Here is a 14917-nt window from a genome sequence, read left to right as displayed (position 1 = left end):
AAGTCATTAATAATCCCATGTAAAATAGTGGACACAGATTGGACTTTGTCCAAAATGCAATTACTTGCACTTGATGAAGTGTTCAGTGACTGTACAGTGTCCTATACCCTATACTACTGTGATACTTTTTTTTACTTTCATTGGCACAACTTTGATCCTCATGTTGATAAACAACAATAATAGTTTCCATAGGTGATCAAAAGACAAGAGAAAAGAGTAGATGATGAGAGCTCTCATACACCTATACAATTAAACACACCTGAGCAATTATAAACACCTGTGGAGCCATGTGTCCCCAGACATTATGGTGCCCTGAAATGGGGGGGTATGTATAAACACCAGTGTAATTTCTACATGGTGAAATTATTAAATGAAATAATAATTAAATCTGAGAATGTGCACTTTAACCAGGTGTTAATTGTGTGATTCCCAATCTAAAATTGTGGCAAATCAGAGGTAAATCAAGACATAATGGGTCCTTTGTCCCAAACATTATGGAGCACACTGTAGGTACTGTACTGTGCTCGCTGAGTAATTCTCAATGCCTCTCTCGTGTTACAGCGATGTCTTTTCCAATGAAAGGTCTACAGCGCCGGAGTTCAAATGTGGTGTCCCAGTAGAGTATAACTAACACACATATATGATCTCCCACCAATAGCTCTGACCTCAGTTTTATCCCTGCTCCTTTCTATCCATCATGAATCACAAAGGAGCTTCATCCAATGACTGAAAGGCCACCGACTTTTGGCTTCAGATATGAGGTCACAATTGTGTGAGGCAAAGAGACATAGAAAGGAGTGATCATGAAGGCAAAGGAAGTCATATTGAAGAAAACTAACAAAGTCAGCGTTCAGAATTTAAAGGTTTTTTCGAAAATTCAGTCTTGAACACAATTGCTTCCAATTACCAGTATTGATAGTGACATCAGCTTTAAAATGTTCAGTTAAGAATATTGTAGTGACATTTTCATGATATGGCACAATAAAGAATTAATGCAATTGATTTTCAGTGATCATTACGAGATTGGTTTTAATCATTAAACAATGTTCACACTGCTTCTCTCTCTCTCCAGGTAAACTATGTTGCTCATAGCTAATGTTTTAAACACTTTAACGTTACAATACTACACATGCTGAAATATTCAATACAATGCCTATTACTACGAGTACTGCTATGTGTTAAAGTCTAAAGCGAACTCGACTTTGTGCTCAAATGTGTTCGTGACGCAAGTGACGACAAACCAGCGTACAGAATGACGTTTTGCGCACGTTTTGCGCATGCCTGCTGAAATCAGGTACCTTCGGAGCAGCCGAGGTAAAAAAGCAATAAGAAACCACGGAACAAATAACCAAAAAAAAGTAGTGATCGAAACGGATTTTTGAGAGGTAAAACCAGTGTATTGTTGTGAATTAGCCTGGCATATAGCGCATGGAGAGGGAATCCGGAAGACAAGTGTTGGTGCTATTGTTATAATTGATGTTGATGTTACCTACTATGAGTGTTTTGGAACGGTTGTGTACCTAGCTAAGTAGTGAAACCAAGTAGGCTAGAATAAGTATTGTTTCAAAACGTGATCGCTAAACTATTTTTTAAATGTCCCACGCGACCACAGTTTTTGCTGGCTTCCTAGGCATACCTCTTAGCTGCACAGCTAGCTGACTAACGTGAAGGATACGTGGTAGGAAGCTAGCAAGATGGGTAGCTTATGGCTTGATAAACTGGTAGATTGTTGGCTATCTAACCCAAACTATTGCCTGCTGTTTTGTGTTGATGGGATTCACAATTATAATAACATTCATATAATTTATTTTGTTGCTTATCACCAAGTCAGCAAGTTGCCCTTATTTTCCCCAGGCAATCTGGTGCAGATTAAAAAAGAAACTCATATAAATTCCTCCATTGGCTGTCTAAAGTGGCCTAAAAATCTACAATAATAATTGTAGTTGTTTTGATATGATAAAATGGAGCAAAATAGGTCTTATTAATGTGTAATAGAGAGGGGGTAACCGATTGGAGCCGCTACACTAAAAACTCACACTGGTGTCTCGTGACAGACCAAATCCAAAGACATCATTGTCTTACTGTTCCTGTGTGTGTGTGAGTGAGTGAGTGAGTGAGTGAGTGAGTGAGTGAGTGAGTGAGTGAGTGAGTGAGTGAGTGAGTGAGTGAGTGAGTGAGTGAGTGAGTGAGTGAGTGAGTGAGTGAGTGAGTGAGTGAGTGAGTGAGTGAGTGAGTGAGTGAGTGAGAGAGAGAGCGAGCGAGAGAGAATGTTTGTGTGATTGTGCAGTTACAGCAGTATGTATCATTATTCTCTTGCATTCTGGTCTCTTGTCAGTGATGGCCCTGGGAAGAGTCATGAGGAAGACGGAGGTGCTGTCCTGCCAGCACTGACCTTTCACCCCGGGCTCCACACAGCTTCAGCTCCCGCTCATCTGCCCTTTTCCTTTCAGGGACTTGGATGTAGTTTCATTCCGGAATAGGCCTACTGTTCCATCCCCTTAAATGGGATTGAGAGAACCACTAAGCTTTCACTGGAGAACTACATACAACATTTTTGTTGTATGTAGTCCTCCACTTACACATAGTTGTCTCCATATTTGTCATAGGTATTATAGTTAAGCATCTCCAGAACATTCACACAGTAATTTTGTGTCACGCTTTCTACTGACCGCCACAGAACATTCAGTTCATATATGTTTATTTTTCCTTTCCATCATTAATAAGCCTTGGGTAACTTAGATGAGGGAGGGGTTCAAAAATGGGCAGACCCCTCCCCTTCCTGCTTGTTAATGGTTGCCGCGGAGAGACGTTGGCACGGTGATGGGGAGTGCTCCGGGGGCTGGGAGGGGGAGGGGGGTCGGGGGACTCCAGGGGTTGGGCTGCATGCCATGGAAACTCAGCAAGCAGAAGGGGCCAGGACTCCAGGGCGGAGGAGAGGCGGGGTCGGGATCAAATCCACGCCTCTCCCCGCCCCAGGCCCCGCCCATCTACCACGAGAAGCAGCGGCGGGAGCTGTGCGCTCTGCACGCGCTCAATAACGTCTTCCAGGACGGGGCGGCTTTCAGCAGGGACACGCTGCAGGACATCTACCAGAGGTGAGGTTAGCATTTAAATATGTTAGTCAGCTGACGCTTTTTATCCAAAGTGACTTACAGTTGATTGGACTAAGCAGGGGATAATCCCCCCCTGGAGCAATGCGGCTCCACTGAGGCTTGAATCACTTTAGCCACTAGGCTACATGGATGCTCATTCCATATATACATAATAAAATACACTCAGTGAGCAACTACAAGCATGCAGAGAGGGTCAAGAGGTTCAGCTGTTTTTCAAACCAAATTTCAGAATGGGGAAGTGATCTAAGTGACTTTGACCGTGGAATGATCATTGGTTCCAGACAGGGTGGTTTCAGTATTTCAGAAACTGCTGATCTCCCTGGATTTTCACACACAACAGTCTCTAGAGCAGAGGTTACCAACCCTGGTCCTGGAGAGCTACTGGGTCTGCTGGTTTTTGTTTACACCTTAAAATCAGCACCCTGTTGAGACCCAGGTAACCAGGTGAGGTGAGTTAGCTGTGTAATCATCTGCTCTAATTGATGAATTAAGTGCAGAGTAACAGCAAAAACCAGCAGACCCAGTAGCTCTCCAGGACCAGGGTTGGTTCTGCTCTAGAGTTTTCAGAGAAAAACATCCAGTGTAGGCAAAAATGTGTTGTTAATGAGAGAGGTCAGAGGAGAAGGGCCAGACTGGTCAGAGCTGACAGGGAGGGGACAGTAACGCAGATAACCACACATTATAACAGTGTTACGCAGAAGAGCATCTCCAAGTGAATAGGCTACAGCAGCAGAAGACCCTCCTTTCCCTCCTGACCTTTCCTGTCTCCGCAGGCTCTCTCCCAGCACGCTGGTAACGCCCCACAAGAAGGGCATGCTGGGAAACGGAAACTACGACGTCAACGTGATCATGGCCGCCCTGCAGACTCGAGGATCGGAGGCGGTGTGGTGGGACAAGAGGAGGTACGGCCCGGGCACAGACGCGGCTATCGCACAGTTAGCGCTGTTCGCTCTTGGTGCTGTTTGTGTGTTACGGTACAATGTCACCCAGTCGCTGCATTGGGGTTTTTTTTATTGTTCATTTGCATAGCAGATGCCCTTATCCAATGCTGCTGACAGCATTGCTATTGAAACAAATTATCCTTATTTAGAGCAGGACTTTTGTACTTGTTAATTCGGATGAGCTCCTTGTCACGGGAATGATGACGGTGCCCTATTTGATGGTTTGGACCTGCAGCCACTGATTTGGAATCCTCACTGTTATTCTACACTGCCACCCTGTCATTGCATTACATTAATGGCATTTGGCAGACGCTCTTATCCAGAGCGACATACAGTTGACTAGACTAAGCAGGAGACAACCCTCCCCTGGAGCAATGCAGGGTTAAGGACCTTGCTCAAGGGCCCAACGGCTGTGCAGATCCTATTGTGGCTACACTGGGATTGAACCACTGACCTTGTGTGTTCCAGTCATGTACCTTACAGGCCACCATTTCTCATACACCACAAAGGCCATCTATAACCACAGCCAGTGTGGCCAGTCAGTCAATGTGACCAGTCAGTCAGCGTGGCCAGTCAGTCAGCATGGCCAGTCTGTCAATGTGTCAGTCAGTCAGCGTGCCCAGTCAGTCAGCGTGACGAGTCAGTCAGTCAGCGTGATGAGTCAGTCAGCGTGGCCAGTCAAACAGCATGGCCAGTCAGTCAGCGTGGCCAGTCAGTCAGCGTGGCCAGTCATTCAGCATGGCCAGTCATTCAGCGTGGTAAGTCAGTCAGCGTGGCCAGTCAGTCAGCGTGGCCAGTCAGTCAGCGTGGCCAGTCATTCAGCATGGCCAGTCATTCAGCGTGGTAAGTCAGTCAGCGTGGCCAGTCAGTCAGCGTGGCCAGTCAGTCAGCGTGGCCAGTCAGTCAGCGTGGCAAGTCAGTCAGCGTGGTAAGTCAATCAGCGTGGCCAGTCAGTCAGTGTGTTACCCGCTCTCCCTCAGGGATGTGTCCAGCATCGCCCTGCCCAATGTGACCGGCTTCATCCTGAACGTGCCCTCAAACATGTGCTGGGGCCCCCTCCGCCTCCCCCTCAAACGGCAGCACTGGATCGGGGTGCGGGAGGTGGCCGGGATCTACTACAACCTGGACTCCAAACTGCGCTGCCCCCAGGCCATCGGCTCCCCCGAGGAGCTCAGGTACTGCTCCCTTTCATTTACGTTTAAAGGTACAATAGGTAAGATTTTTGTGTTAAAATATTGTTACAAGACCATTGTAAATTCCATCCTATGATTGAAAAAGACTCACTGGCATGTTGACTCACCTTCTGCCTGTGTTCATAGTCCTTAAATCCGGGTTTCAAAATATGCAGTTGACGAGCCGGCACTCTGTACCAAAATATCGTTTAGCTGTATAAGAATTCAAGCTCAGTTGTTGAAAATTGGTTCTAATTGCCACAGCCAATGGCGTTTAAACGTCAGCGCGTTCACAGAGAAGGGGTGGGATAAACAGTGTTGTGGTCTGAGCGTGTTTTTTGCTGCAATTCTTCTGAAATTACCTATTGTACCTTTAAATCTAACGGTGTCTCTACAAAAACAGCGACCAGTAGTTTTTGTTCGTTTCGGTTTCACACTGACGGTTTACACGCTTTTCTCTTCGGATCCTAAAAAGAGAACAGTTTGTTCAGCTTCTGCCGAAATCTTGGGTGCTTTCCATCCGCTACAAGTAGCATTTTCCCAATATTTCTGCCAGCTTAGCAATTGAGCTGCACACAGTGGCGGAATTGGCTACTTTTTTTTTTTGCACTTGATACAGCATGAAAATGGGTTTTGTTATGGTCGCCTGCATATTGTAATTGTTCATCTTGTTCCAGCATCGGCCCGAGGGCAATTAATTGCTATTCGCATCACTGCGATTGTGTAAACCGGCTGTGTAATTGAATGTGCCAGTTGTGTTCATTTGAAATTGACGCAAATAGCCATTCATTTTACCTGCCCATCACCCTTACTCCCAACATTCTTTTATTTGACAGGAAGTTCTTACGACACCAGCTACGAGAAAAGAACTGTGAACTGCTACTGGTCGTTCCGGCCGAGGTTGAACTTCAGCAGACGTGGAGGTCTGACGCCTGTTGAGTGTTTTGGCCTGGTTTTCGGAGAGACCTTCAGCTTACCAGGTTTGGAGTGTAAAATCGTGGAACAGGTGGGGGTGACGCAAAACAGCCGAGGAGCCACTTTTCTTTTGTTTACCCTCTTCTGACAGCTGAGACTGAAGAACTGGACACTCACAGATGCTCAGTCCCAACGCATATTTATGGACATCAGCTTTGGTGTTTCAGGTCATAGCACTTTAAAATATATATATATATATATATATATATATATATATATATTCTATATTTTTCAATGTTACTTTTCAGTACTTTTTTTGGGGAGCGGTCAGTGCTTCTGTGTTCATGCTTGTCCCATTTCTTAAAACTCAAGTTTCATCACTCCATCATTTTCACCCTGACATTTACACGCACCTCCATTTTGTTGCTTCTACACTTTATTTTCTCTCTTTCAGCTCTGATCACAAAGGTTAAGATCTGCCTCTCGCCTCAGATTCATTAAGCCTCCTGTCTTTAATAAGCTGAACGGCACAATACAAACTCGTATTAGCCATCTGTTCGCTTTTCAACCGGCTCAGTCAAGGTTGCGGGGGGGTGCTGAAGCCAGTCCATGGCAGTACATTACGGTCGCACTGCAGTCATTGAGTATCATACAGTATCTTAATGAATTGCTATTTTGCGTCTAAGTTCACTTTTGTCCACAGTAGAGGCTTATTCCTCATGTTGGTTACACAGGCCTACTGCTGTCTGCGTTCGTGCTTTGGTTTACAGTCGTACCTGTGTGCAGTCCAGAGGTCGGGTGGTCACCTCTGGACAGTGATGGTACATGAGCAGATGTCTTGAGTGAAGATGATGGGGATTAGACATTTTGTATTGAGGATGTTGACATGTTGCTCACAAGCTGGAGCTGCCTTGGAACTGAAAATGGAAGTAAGAAAAAAAATGTATATACAGTATATATTATTATAAGGCATAATATTGCATTAAAATCGTATTTTCTCAAAATGTCCTTTATTTTGAGTGTGTGTGAACTCTGGTTTCTCCTGCACTAACCACTGCACTAAAGATAGATTCTCCATTAGTGAAGGCAGCCTCAAGAGCAGACCACTATATATAGATAAATATATACACCTCCAGTCAAACGTTTGGAATCACCTTGCCTTTTTCTGATTTTTTTTCTGGTTTAATAGTTTATTTTCTCTCAAACAATGGGACTAGATTCAGCTGAAAATTACGCTGATACAGTATGGAACACATTTGTTGGCTAAATGGCTTTATGTTATTGATGATCCAAGGTATCAAACTTGCCTCAAACTACTGTGCTGCTGCTAGATATACAGTAGATTCCCATAGAGATCCATTCAAATGCAAAGAGTTTATAGGACAACCTGAAAATAAGATATCCAGACATTGATGATATTGATAGGCAACAGACATCAGGAAGTCATGGCATGCAAAGTATATGCAACCAAATACGAAACATGACTCTTTTATTTGACATTATGTTCATTTGTAATTACTGCATGGTGAAATGAATATGTATAACCCTTTAATAAGGGATCTGAGCCGGTGCTTGACCATGTGTGAATTGTTTCATTAGGAACAGAGAAAATAAAATATTAAATCAGAAAAAGCAGAAAAGGACATGGTGATTGGAAACTTTTGACCAGGAGTTTATAAATTATTGGAATATAAAGGACTTATTGAGAAGTTGACTGTGGAAGTCTGAAAGAATTTGTTTAAAAGATTGACATGAAAATGTTAATATTTCATGCTTAATACAGCTATTTCAAATATTAATAATAGTGGGTTATAGTTGCAGTATAAAGAGATATTTGTTGCTAAATTACATTTAAGATTGCTTGAGAGAGCCTTAGCATAAATACCGGGAATTTGTACCCTGTATTTACATGTCTTTACTTTACAAAAAGAGCAAGCTTGAAAGTAATCTCCAAACATAGTTTATCTGCATAGTAAAAATTAAAATCAAATGAGTGACATTGAACATAGGGTTTTTCTAGAATAATCTCTCTTGCCCTCTCCAGTCTCCCCTTCTCATGTTTGGTTTTGACTTCCTCCTCTTCTATTTTAAGGGGACCTGGGGACAGTTCTATTTAATGTATGCCATTTTCTCCACATTAAAATTGATATTATACGTCATGTAAATATTTGTGTAAATATAAGTATGCTTTGGATTTCTGTTCCTGTTTGCGTGCTATTGTGGTAATGTGATACCACCTAATTGAATAACAACACAAATCATCAGTGGACCTAAATCAGTTTTTTTTTACTTTGTGCTCCCATTAGTGTGCGCGATCCTGTGTGCCTTGCTCGGCTAAGGCAAGCGCGCTTCGTGGACGCGCTTTCAGTCGCACGGGGACGCGCTAAGCAGTGCAGATGTGTCGCAGATTTGAAAACTCCCTATACAGAAGGAGAGGGCAAATATCAGGAAATGAAACGATAAAAAACATTTGAAACAGAAACAAACCTGACGCTTCTGTAAAGAGGGGAGTATTTGGGGCGGTGTGTTGCGTTCTGAAACGTGTCAGCCTGGATTTTCAATTTAAAGTACTTTGCAAAGGAACAGGACTATCCAGGCAAACGGTGAATATTAACATTGAACGCGTGTGTATAGAGCAGAACAGTCATGGAACTGTCAGCGATAGGCGAACAAGTGTTTGCCGTAGAATCGATTACCAAGAAGAGAGTTAGAAAGGTAAGTAATAAGTGTGCATGACGGGTGACGACAGATAACGCGTTTGTAATAACTACATTTGAAGACGTACATAGAGCCTTACATTTGTGATTCAATATTATTTTGCAAAATCATACGCTATCTGCAAAACATCCAAGTGCACAGAGCATTACGTGGTGGATGGGCATATGTTTTAATGGAGCTGCTGAAGGGATTCAAAAATGCACCTGAACCGCTACTTTTATCTACTGATATAAACATCGTGTACCCTACCGGAGGGGGCGGGGGCGTAGGCAGTGCCTCTTTAACTTAATGTGTAAGTGTATTCCTGTTGTGTTGCGTCGCGTACTGCATGCATGTTATGAAGGGTGATTCAGGGCTCGTAAATGGACTCAAGTGTTGTCCGTGCGTCAACAGAACAGATTACACTAGTAGTGGACGATTGTATATTGAGCTACGCAGTTTATTTATAAACGCCTGGAGATGGAAGTAATCTTGGCAGTCAAGCCAATGGGGCTAACACCGACTTCGTAAAGATAAGCAGTATATGTTTATTCCTGAATATGTTGTACTTATATTAAAATATCATAATGTAATTTCTAAATGTATTATGAAAAATAATAGCCTAACAGCGTAATGCTTGTTGAACGCTTATAAATAATACTTGTCCACACATTAATACAGATCAGACTTTATCATATTGTGCGGATTTGTTGATATAATCTTTGCGATGAATGCTTTTAATTCAGTTCCGTGATATTCTCATTTTGTTTGCTAGGTTGACGTTGCTAGGATTTTTTAGCGTATCGGTCATCTTTGATGTAAACAAGAAGGTGGGAGAACGCACGCGGCCATCAGTACTTGTTCCGCTTTGGAGAGAACGGCACAGTGGCGCACGTTGCGCAACACTGTTGTATTTACTTATTATGTTATCATGGCCCCACCCCCTGCAGCGTCGCAAAATATTCTAGAATGTTTTGTGAGGCAGGAGGGGGTGGTCCAAAACGGGCTTTCTTTGTCGCTAGTGCGTTCATGTGCGGTGACGTCACCACAATGAGCTGTCACTGCACTCCGACCCTTTAAAAGTTTACGTCATCGGTAACGTTCAGTATTATCAATAGAAATCGTACTTTCTTTTTTTTGCACCATGTCACGGTTTAGTTATTTTCAGTACCAGTGTAACGGCCCATCAATGAGAAGAGACCAAAATGCAAGGCAGTGATGATACATACTGCTGTAACTGCACACTCTCTTTCTCTCTCACCCCCCCTCCCTCTCTCACATTCCCTTCTTCCCTCCCTCTCTCTCTTTCTCTCTCTCTCTCTCTCTCTCTCTCTTCATCATAGGGGAATGTGGAATACTTACTGAAGTGGAAGGGATGGCCTCCCAAGTAAGTGTATATTAATCTCTGATTACAGTGTTGTGTATGGGAGGATGGGGGCACTGCAAACATACCAATTCTAGTGACGGCTTTGTGATGTTATTCATTCCAAAAGACATGATCCCTGCTGTATTATTGGGGAGCACTATATTGCAATTTTGCCCTATATGCAAATAGAATTGAGTACAAATATTGCAGTCACTCTCTTTCTCTCTGTCTTTACAAATACATAAAACAGGCCTAGTCTCTGCGGACCCCATGGTCAGTATTGTGTGTGTATGTGTGTGTGTTAATACAAACCATTATCTAATTAGCTTACAAGAGCAGAGGCCAAGTATTATGTACCTATGTTTATGTAGGCCAGCATTGCGTCTTTGCTTCATGAGCTCAGGCTTCAGAAGTTTATTTAAGGTGCACCAAACCCATCAGTGATAACGGCAATCAAATGTATGTAGTGTAGTACGGGCAGAAAATTGGACTCTGAATTGGACTCTGCGACTTTGATAACAAACTGGTTTCCCAAATGTTATTCCAACACCTGTCCAGGGATCTTCCAAAAAAGGACTACACTATCTGAAGCCCCAGACATAAGACAGAATGTCCTTTACCAAAAATAGCAATTGAAGCAACCTTTGCCACTGTCCTGCTTAAACTCAAACACCACCACAAGTGGTGCTTGTCACTCTTTCTCAAACTATTTTCCAGGTGGCAAATTCACCATTTGTCCTCAGGGAAGGGACTTCTCCCTGCTACATCATTTCACATCCATACTGTGCCAAAACAAATAATATATACAGTACATATTTTTCCTCCATACCAGTTGGCCAGCTCTGATATATGTGCATTCTGTGTTGTAACTTCTGACAGATACAGCACTTGGGAACCAGAGGAACACATTCTGGACCCACGCCTGGTCCTGGCCTATGAGGAGAAGTAAGTAGAACTCTTTAAGGATTCTAATTTGGCCTTTTGGCCCAATTGATATTCCAAATTGGTGTTCAAAAGGGGGAAGGGGAGCATTAAAAATAAAACAAATAGGGTACAAATCCCCTCCTGCCAAGTAACATAACAGTCAGATTTGACTGTTGACCCAGTCTCTCGTTTTTGCCACTCCAGAGAGCAGAAGGACAGGGCCCTTGGCTATCGGAAGAGAGGGCCCAAACCCAAGAGGCTCCTTCTGCAGGTACAGTCTGTGTTTCACGCTCTGCCCCATGTCCATGTTTGGGACTGAAGCATTACATTACATTACATTAATGGCATTTGGCAGACACCCTTATCCAGAGCGACGTACTGATGATTAGACTAAGCAGGAGACAGTCCTCCCCTGGAGCAATGCAGGGTTAAGGGCCTTGCTCAAGGGCCCCACGGCTGTGCGGATCTTATTGTGGCTACACCGGGGATCGAACCACCAACCTTGCGGGTCCCAGTCATGGACCTTAACCACTACACTACAGGCCACCTTTCAAAGCGAAGCGTGGTTAACACCTCATTAAAAACACGTCCTTTCCCCCATGAGTGCGAAGCCATAGTTCAGTCTTCAGTCTGAGGACTCTCTGTGTTCCTGTAGAACATCTACACCATGGACCTCCGCAGCGCCCACAAGGCCTCAGAGAAGCCCCCAGCTCGCCTGCGCCTCTCCCTCACGCGCTCACTGGATGGCGGGCCGGGGTCCTGCGGGGAGCAGGCCCGGGCGACGGGAGGAGGGTTGTATCGACGGTTAGCTCGGCGCAAGAGCAAGCAGAGGGCGTCCAGATTCCTGCGCCTCGCCCCTCCTCCACAACCCCCCAAACCCGCACAGGATCCCCCAGACGAGGACTGGGGCGAGAGGGAGGAGGAGGAGGAGGAGGAGGAGGAGGAGGGAGTGGAGGTGGAGGTGGAGGTGGAGGAGGAAGAGGAGGAGGCCGGACAGGAAGATGAAAGAGTTCCTGACATGCACAGAGATACTCGGACCGGTAAATGCTCGTCGGTCAGACAGCATGCGAGCAGTGGCTTGACTCCTTGGCCTAGTACTCTGTTGTCAGTCGTGTTCCCTCTATGGGGCTGATGTGATGCACTGTGATTGCGCCAGTTTATAAAATTTTCCGGAGACATGTGACACCTTGTTATGACGTAATGAGTTATGACGTAAGTTATGAGTAAACATAACCCCCCTCTCTTTCTCTCTCCCAGGCTCCAGCTCGAGCAGAGCGGGTGATTGGAGCATCTCAGAGGAGCCTGTGGAACTGACTGTGACTGAGAGGTCAGAGAGCTGGAGTCCCGTGATTGGTCCAGGGGAGGTGACAGTGACTGACGTCACCATAAACTCACTGACAGTGACTTTCAGAGAGGCCCTGGCGGCTAAAGGATTTTTTCGGGGCTGGGGTCTGGAGTCCTGATGAAGGGAAAGAGAGGAGATGGGAGGGCACATAGAGAGAGGGCAAGAGAGAGATGGAGGAGGCTGGCTGACATAGTCTTACCCTCTCACACGGTCTTGCATACCTCCCAATTTCATCAGCTGCCCGTCAATTCGTCAATTCGCCGCCCTTTCCTCTGATGTACATGTCGTAGGTATATGACAAACCGGTCTTCTCCATCTCGTCTCTTGGACATCCTCTCCTTCTTGTGACTTCCGCCAAACTGATGCACGCTTCGTACAGCATGTACGCACGCACTTGCATTCAGGTGTACAATCATAATTGTACTTGTTACATTGCCCTAGCACTCCTGCTCTGTGTGCGTGTGTGTTTACACTGGGAATAAAATTAATGGTGAGCTGTAGGACGCAGCCAGCCTCAGAGCTTCAAACATTACAGCTAAAATCTAATTCAAAACAGATGTGGAACAAGTTGGAACAACATTTCCATATTAGATGGCTTTTATTCTGCTGAGTACAGTGTTGTCTGTATCCGACTAATGCACAAGAAGAATGTGCTAATTTTAGAGTGTTATCAAACATTTCATACAACTTTTTTATTATTATTATTATTATTCTGATCAATGGCCTTGTCAGACTTTTTTAAGTGCAGTGGGAACCCAGTTAGGCGTAATAGATACTGTATCGCACTGTATTTATCTCATGGCATTTGTACGCAGCTCCATGATGGTAGGTTCAGCATATTTATTGAGTATTTATTTATTTATTTCTCGTGTATGGGTTCCGTCTCTATGGCACGTGCAGGGTTAGCCTTTCCAGAGTTGAGCAGAAGCAGGGCCAGCGGACACGTGCTTCCCAGGCAGTGTTTTCCATTCAGTCCAGGGCTGACTTGTGGATACAGAGACGGACAAACGCCTTTTGTATAACTGACAAGCCTTTTTCAGAAATTACATCATGTTGGATGCACTGTGCAGAGGCCTTGGCGTTGATGCAAACACAGGTACATTGCGAATGTAGAATGTATATCAGTGGAATACTACAAATTTGTAAATTATCTTTTGTCTACAGTTGTGATCATAAAACTTGTATGAAGTATATTCAAAACTTGAAAGAGGGAGATGGAATATTTTTTGGGAAATCGGGTATTTCCCTGCCCCCCCCCCCCCAATTGGAAACCGTTAATAGGAGAAGCTGTAGAAACGTTTTCATCCCTGTTTGTCTGCAGTTTGTCAAGGCGAGCTGACATTAGTTTCACGTTGTCTCTATATTCTATACAATCATAATACATGGGTTTTGCCATGTTATTCTTGAAAATTGGTATTTCCCCCCCCGCCAAACAAAAAAAGACTCTGGTCTTCCCACCTCTCTGCTTTTTGGAGGGGTAAAAGGGGTGACACCCTGAACTGTCTTTGGGCTGAAAATGAAGGAATAGACTGAGCGTGAAGGGAATTAGACCACGGACTGGCTCCGCTGTCTGTTTACACTTTATAAAGGGGAAGAGAAAAACATATGGTGTCATTTATTTTTTAAACCGAAATGAGTCTGCCATTATTTTTGTATAATCGACTGAATGTAATTATTTATTTTGCAAGAAACCTTTGTGCAATGGTAAGATGTTTTTTTTGTTTTTTTTTTACTGTGACGGCTCCGATGCTGTTGTGGTGAGTAGACGTGTAGAGATTAGCATACAGTAAGTACACGGTTGCTTTGGCTGCATTTTGTTCACTGTTGAGTAAAAATGCGAACCGCACTTTACAAATGAAAGATTAATTGTTGTAAAGGTCCTTTTACATTTTCTCAGTCTTTGTATGGGTAAGCATACCTATATCATTTTTATTGTACTTTAAATAAATAGTTGGCCAATATTTTATATACTTTAGTTATTTTACTTGTGACGTGGTGATTTCTGCTTTTCCCATTATCTACTTCCGTTATCAGTGCATCGATTCAGACACGGGCCTTGTCCGCGGCCGAGCCCAGGGCACCTGCACAGGTCTGAGCTGTTGCGGGGTACACACTATTCGCTCAAGGCCCCGGCCAGGAGTCGATCCGCAGACCTTGCTTTGAGGCAACAGCGCCACCCACAGTGCCACCTCCAAAGAAAATCTTAGTGGAGAAATGTGCGTATTTGCCTATCCACTCGCAAACATTTGCAAATCACTGATCTACAAGATTTAGCTTGACTCTTTTGAATACCGCTTTCACACATTCATATTTTTGCTGTTGAAATCTGCTGTGAAATTTTAGCTAAACACTGATATACAATCAATCAGAAGATGAACACGATGTAAAACTAAAAACAAGACATGCAAATAAGGAACCTGTATAGGACAACTAAACATGTTCCC

At 44.0% G+C, this 14917-nt stretch overlaps 2 protein-coding genes across 4 annotated transcripts; both read left to right on the top strand.

Moving 5' to 3' along the window:
• Nucleotides 1-1223: 1223 nt before the first annotated feature.
• josd1 (Josephin domain containing 1) lies at nt 1224-7145 on the top strand. Of its 3 annotated transcripts, none has more exons than XM_061231915.1 (5): nt 1224-1314; nt 2336-3095; nt 3887-4015; nt 5035-5229; nt 6063-7145. In XM_061231915.1, the coding sequence occupies exons 2-5, from the start codon at nt 2821-2823 to the stop codon at nt 6163-6165; spliced, it is 702 nt and encodes a 233-aa protein (XP_061087899.1). In that variant the 5' UTR covers nt 1224-1314; nt 2336-2820; the 3' UTR covers nt 6166-7145. The 3 variants fall into 3 exon arrangements, with proteins under 3 accessions (XP_061087899.1, XP_061087897.1, XP_061087900.1); XM_061231913.1 differs by having other exon boundaries at nt 1249-1385; XM_061231916.1 differs by lacking the exon at nt 1224-1314 and adding an exon at nt 1426-1454.
• A 1383-nt stretch (nt 7146-8528) lies between these two features.
• On the top strand, nt 8529-14448 carry cbx7b (chromobox homolog 7b). The gene is made up of 7 exons (XM_061230517.1): nt 8529-8856; nt 10182-10225; nt 11084-11149; nt 11333-11399; nt 11784-12035; nt 12078-12168; nt 12386-14448. The coding sequence occupies exons 1-7, from the start codon at nt 8788-8790 to the stop codon at nt 12589-12591; spliced, it is 795 nt and encodes a 264-aa protein (XP_061086501.1). The 5' UTR covers nt 8529-8787; the 3' UTR covers nt 12592-14448.
• The last annotated feature ends 469 nt before the right edge of the window (nt 14449-14917 follow it).

Source organism: Conger conger, chromosome 2 (genome assembly GCF_963514075.1).
Source record: "Conger conger chromosome 2, fConCon1.1, whole genome shotgun sequence".
Taxonomy (NCBI): domain Eukaryota; kingdom Metazoa; phylum Chordata; class Actinopteri; order Anguilliformes; family Congridae; genus Conger; species Conger conger.
This window is presented reverse-complemented; position numbering and strand designations above follow the sequence as displayed.

Coding starts and splice junctions, on each gene's coding strand:
- josd1 (XM_061231915.1), top strand. CDS start 2,821: ATGGGGAGTGCTCCGGGGGCTGGGAGGGGGAGGGGGGTCGGGGGACTC. Junction 3,096..3,886: donor CTGCAGGACATCTACCAGAG/GTGAGGTTAGCA, acceptor CTGTCTCCGCAG/GCTCTCTCCCAGCACGCTGG. Junction 4,016..5,034: donor GTGTGGTGGGACAAGAGGAG/GTACGGCCCGGG, acceptor GCTCTCCCTCAG/GGATGTGTCCAGCATCGCCC.
- cbx7b (XM_061230517.1), top strand. CDS start 8,788: ATGGAACTGTCAGCGATAGGCGAACAAGTGTTTGCCGTAGAATCGATT. Junction 8,857..10,181: donor CCAAGAAGAGAGTTAGAAAG/GTAAGTAATAAG, acceptor TCTTCATCATAG/GGGAATGTGGAATACTTACT. Junction 10,226..11,083: donor TGGAAGGGATGGCCTCCCAA/GTAAGTGTATAT, acceptor AACTTCTGACAG/ATACAGCACTTGGGAACCAG.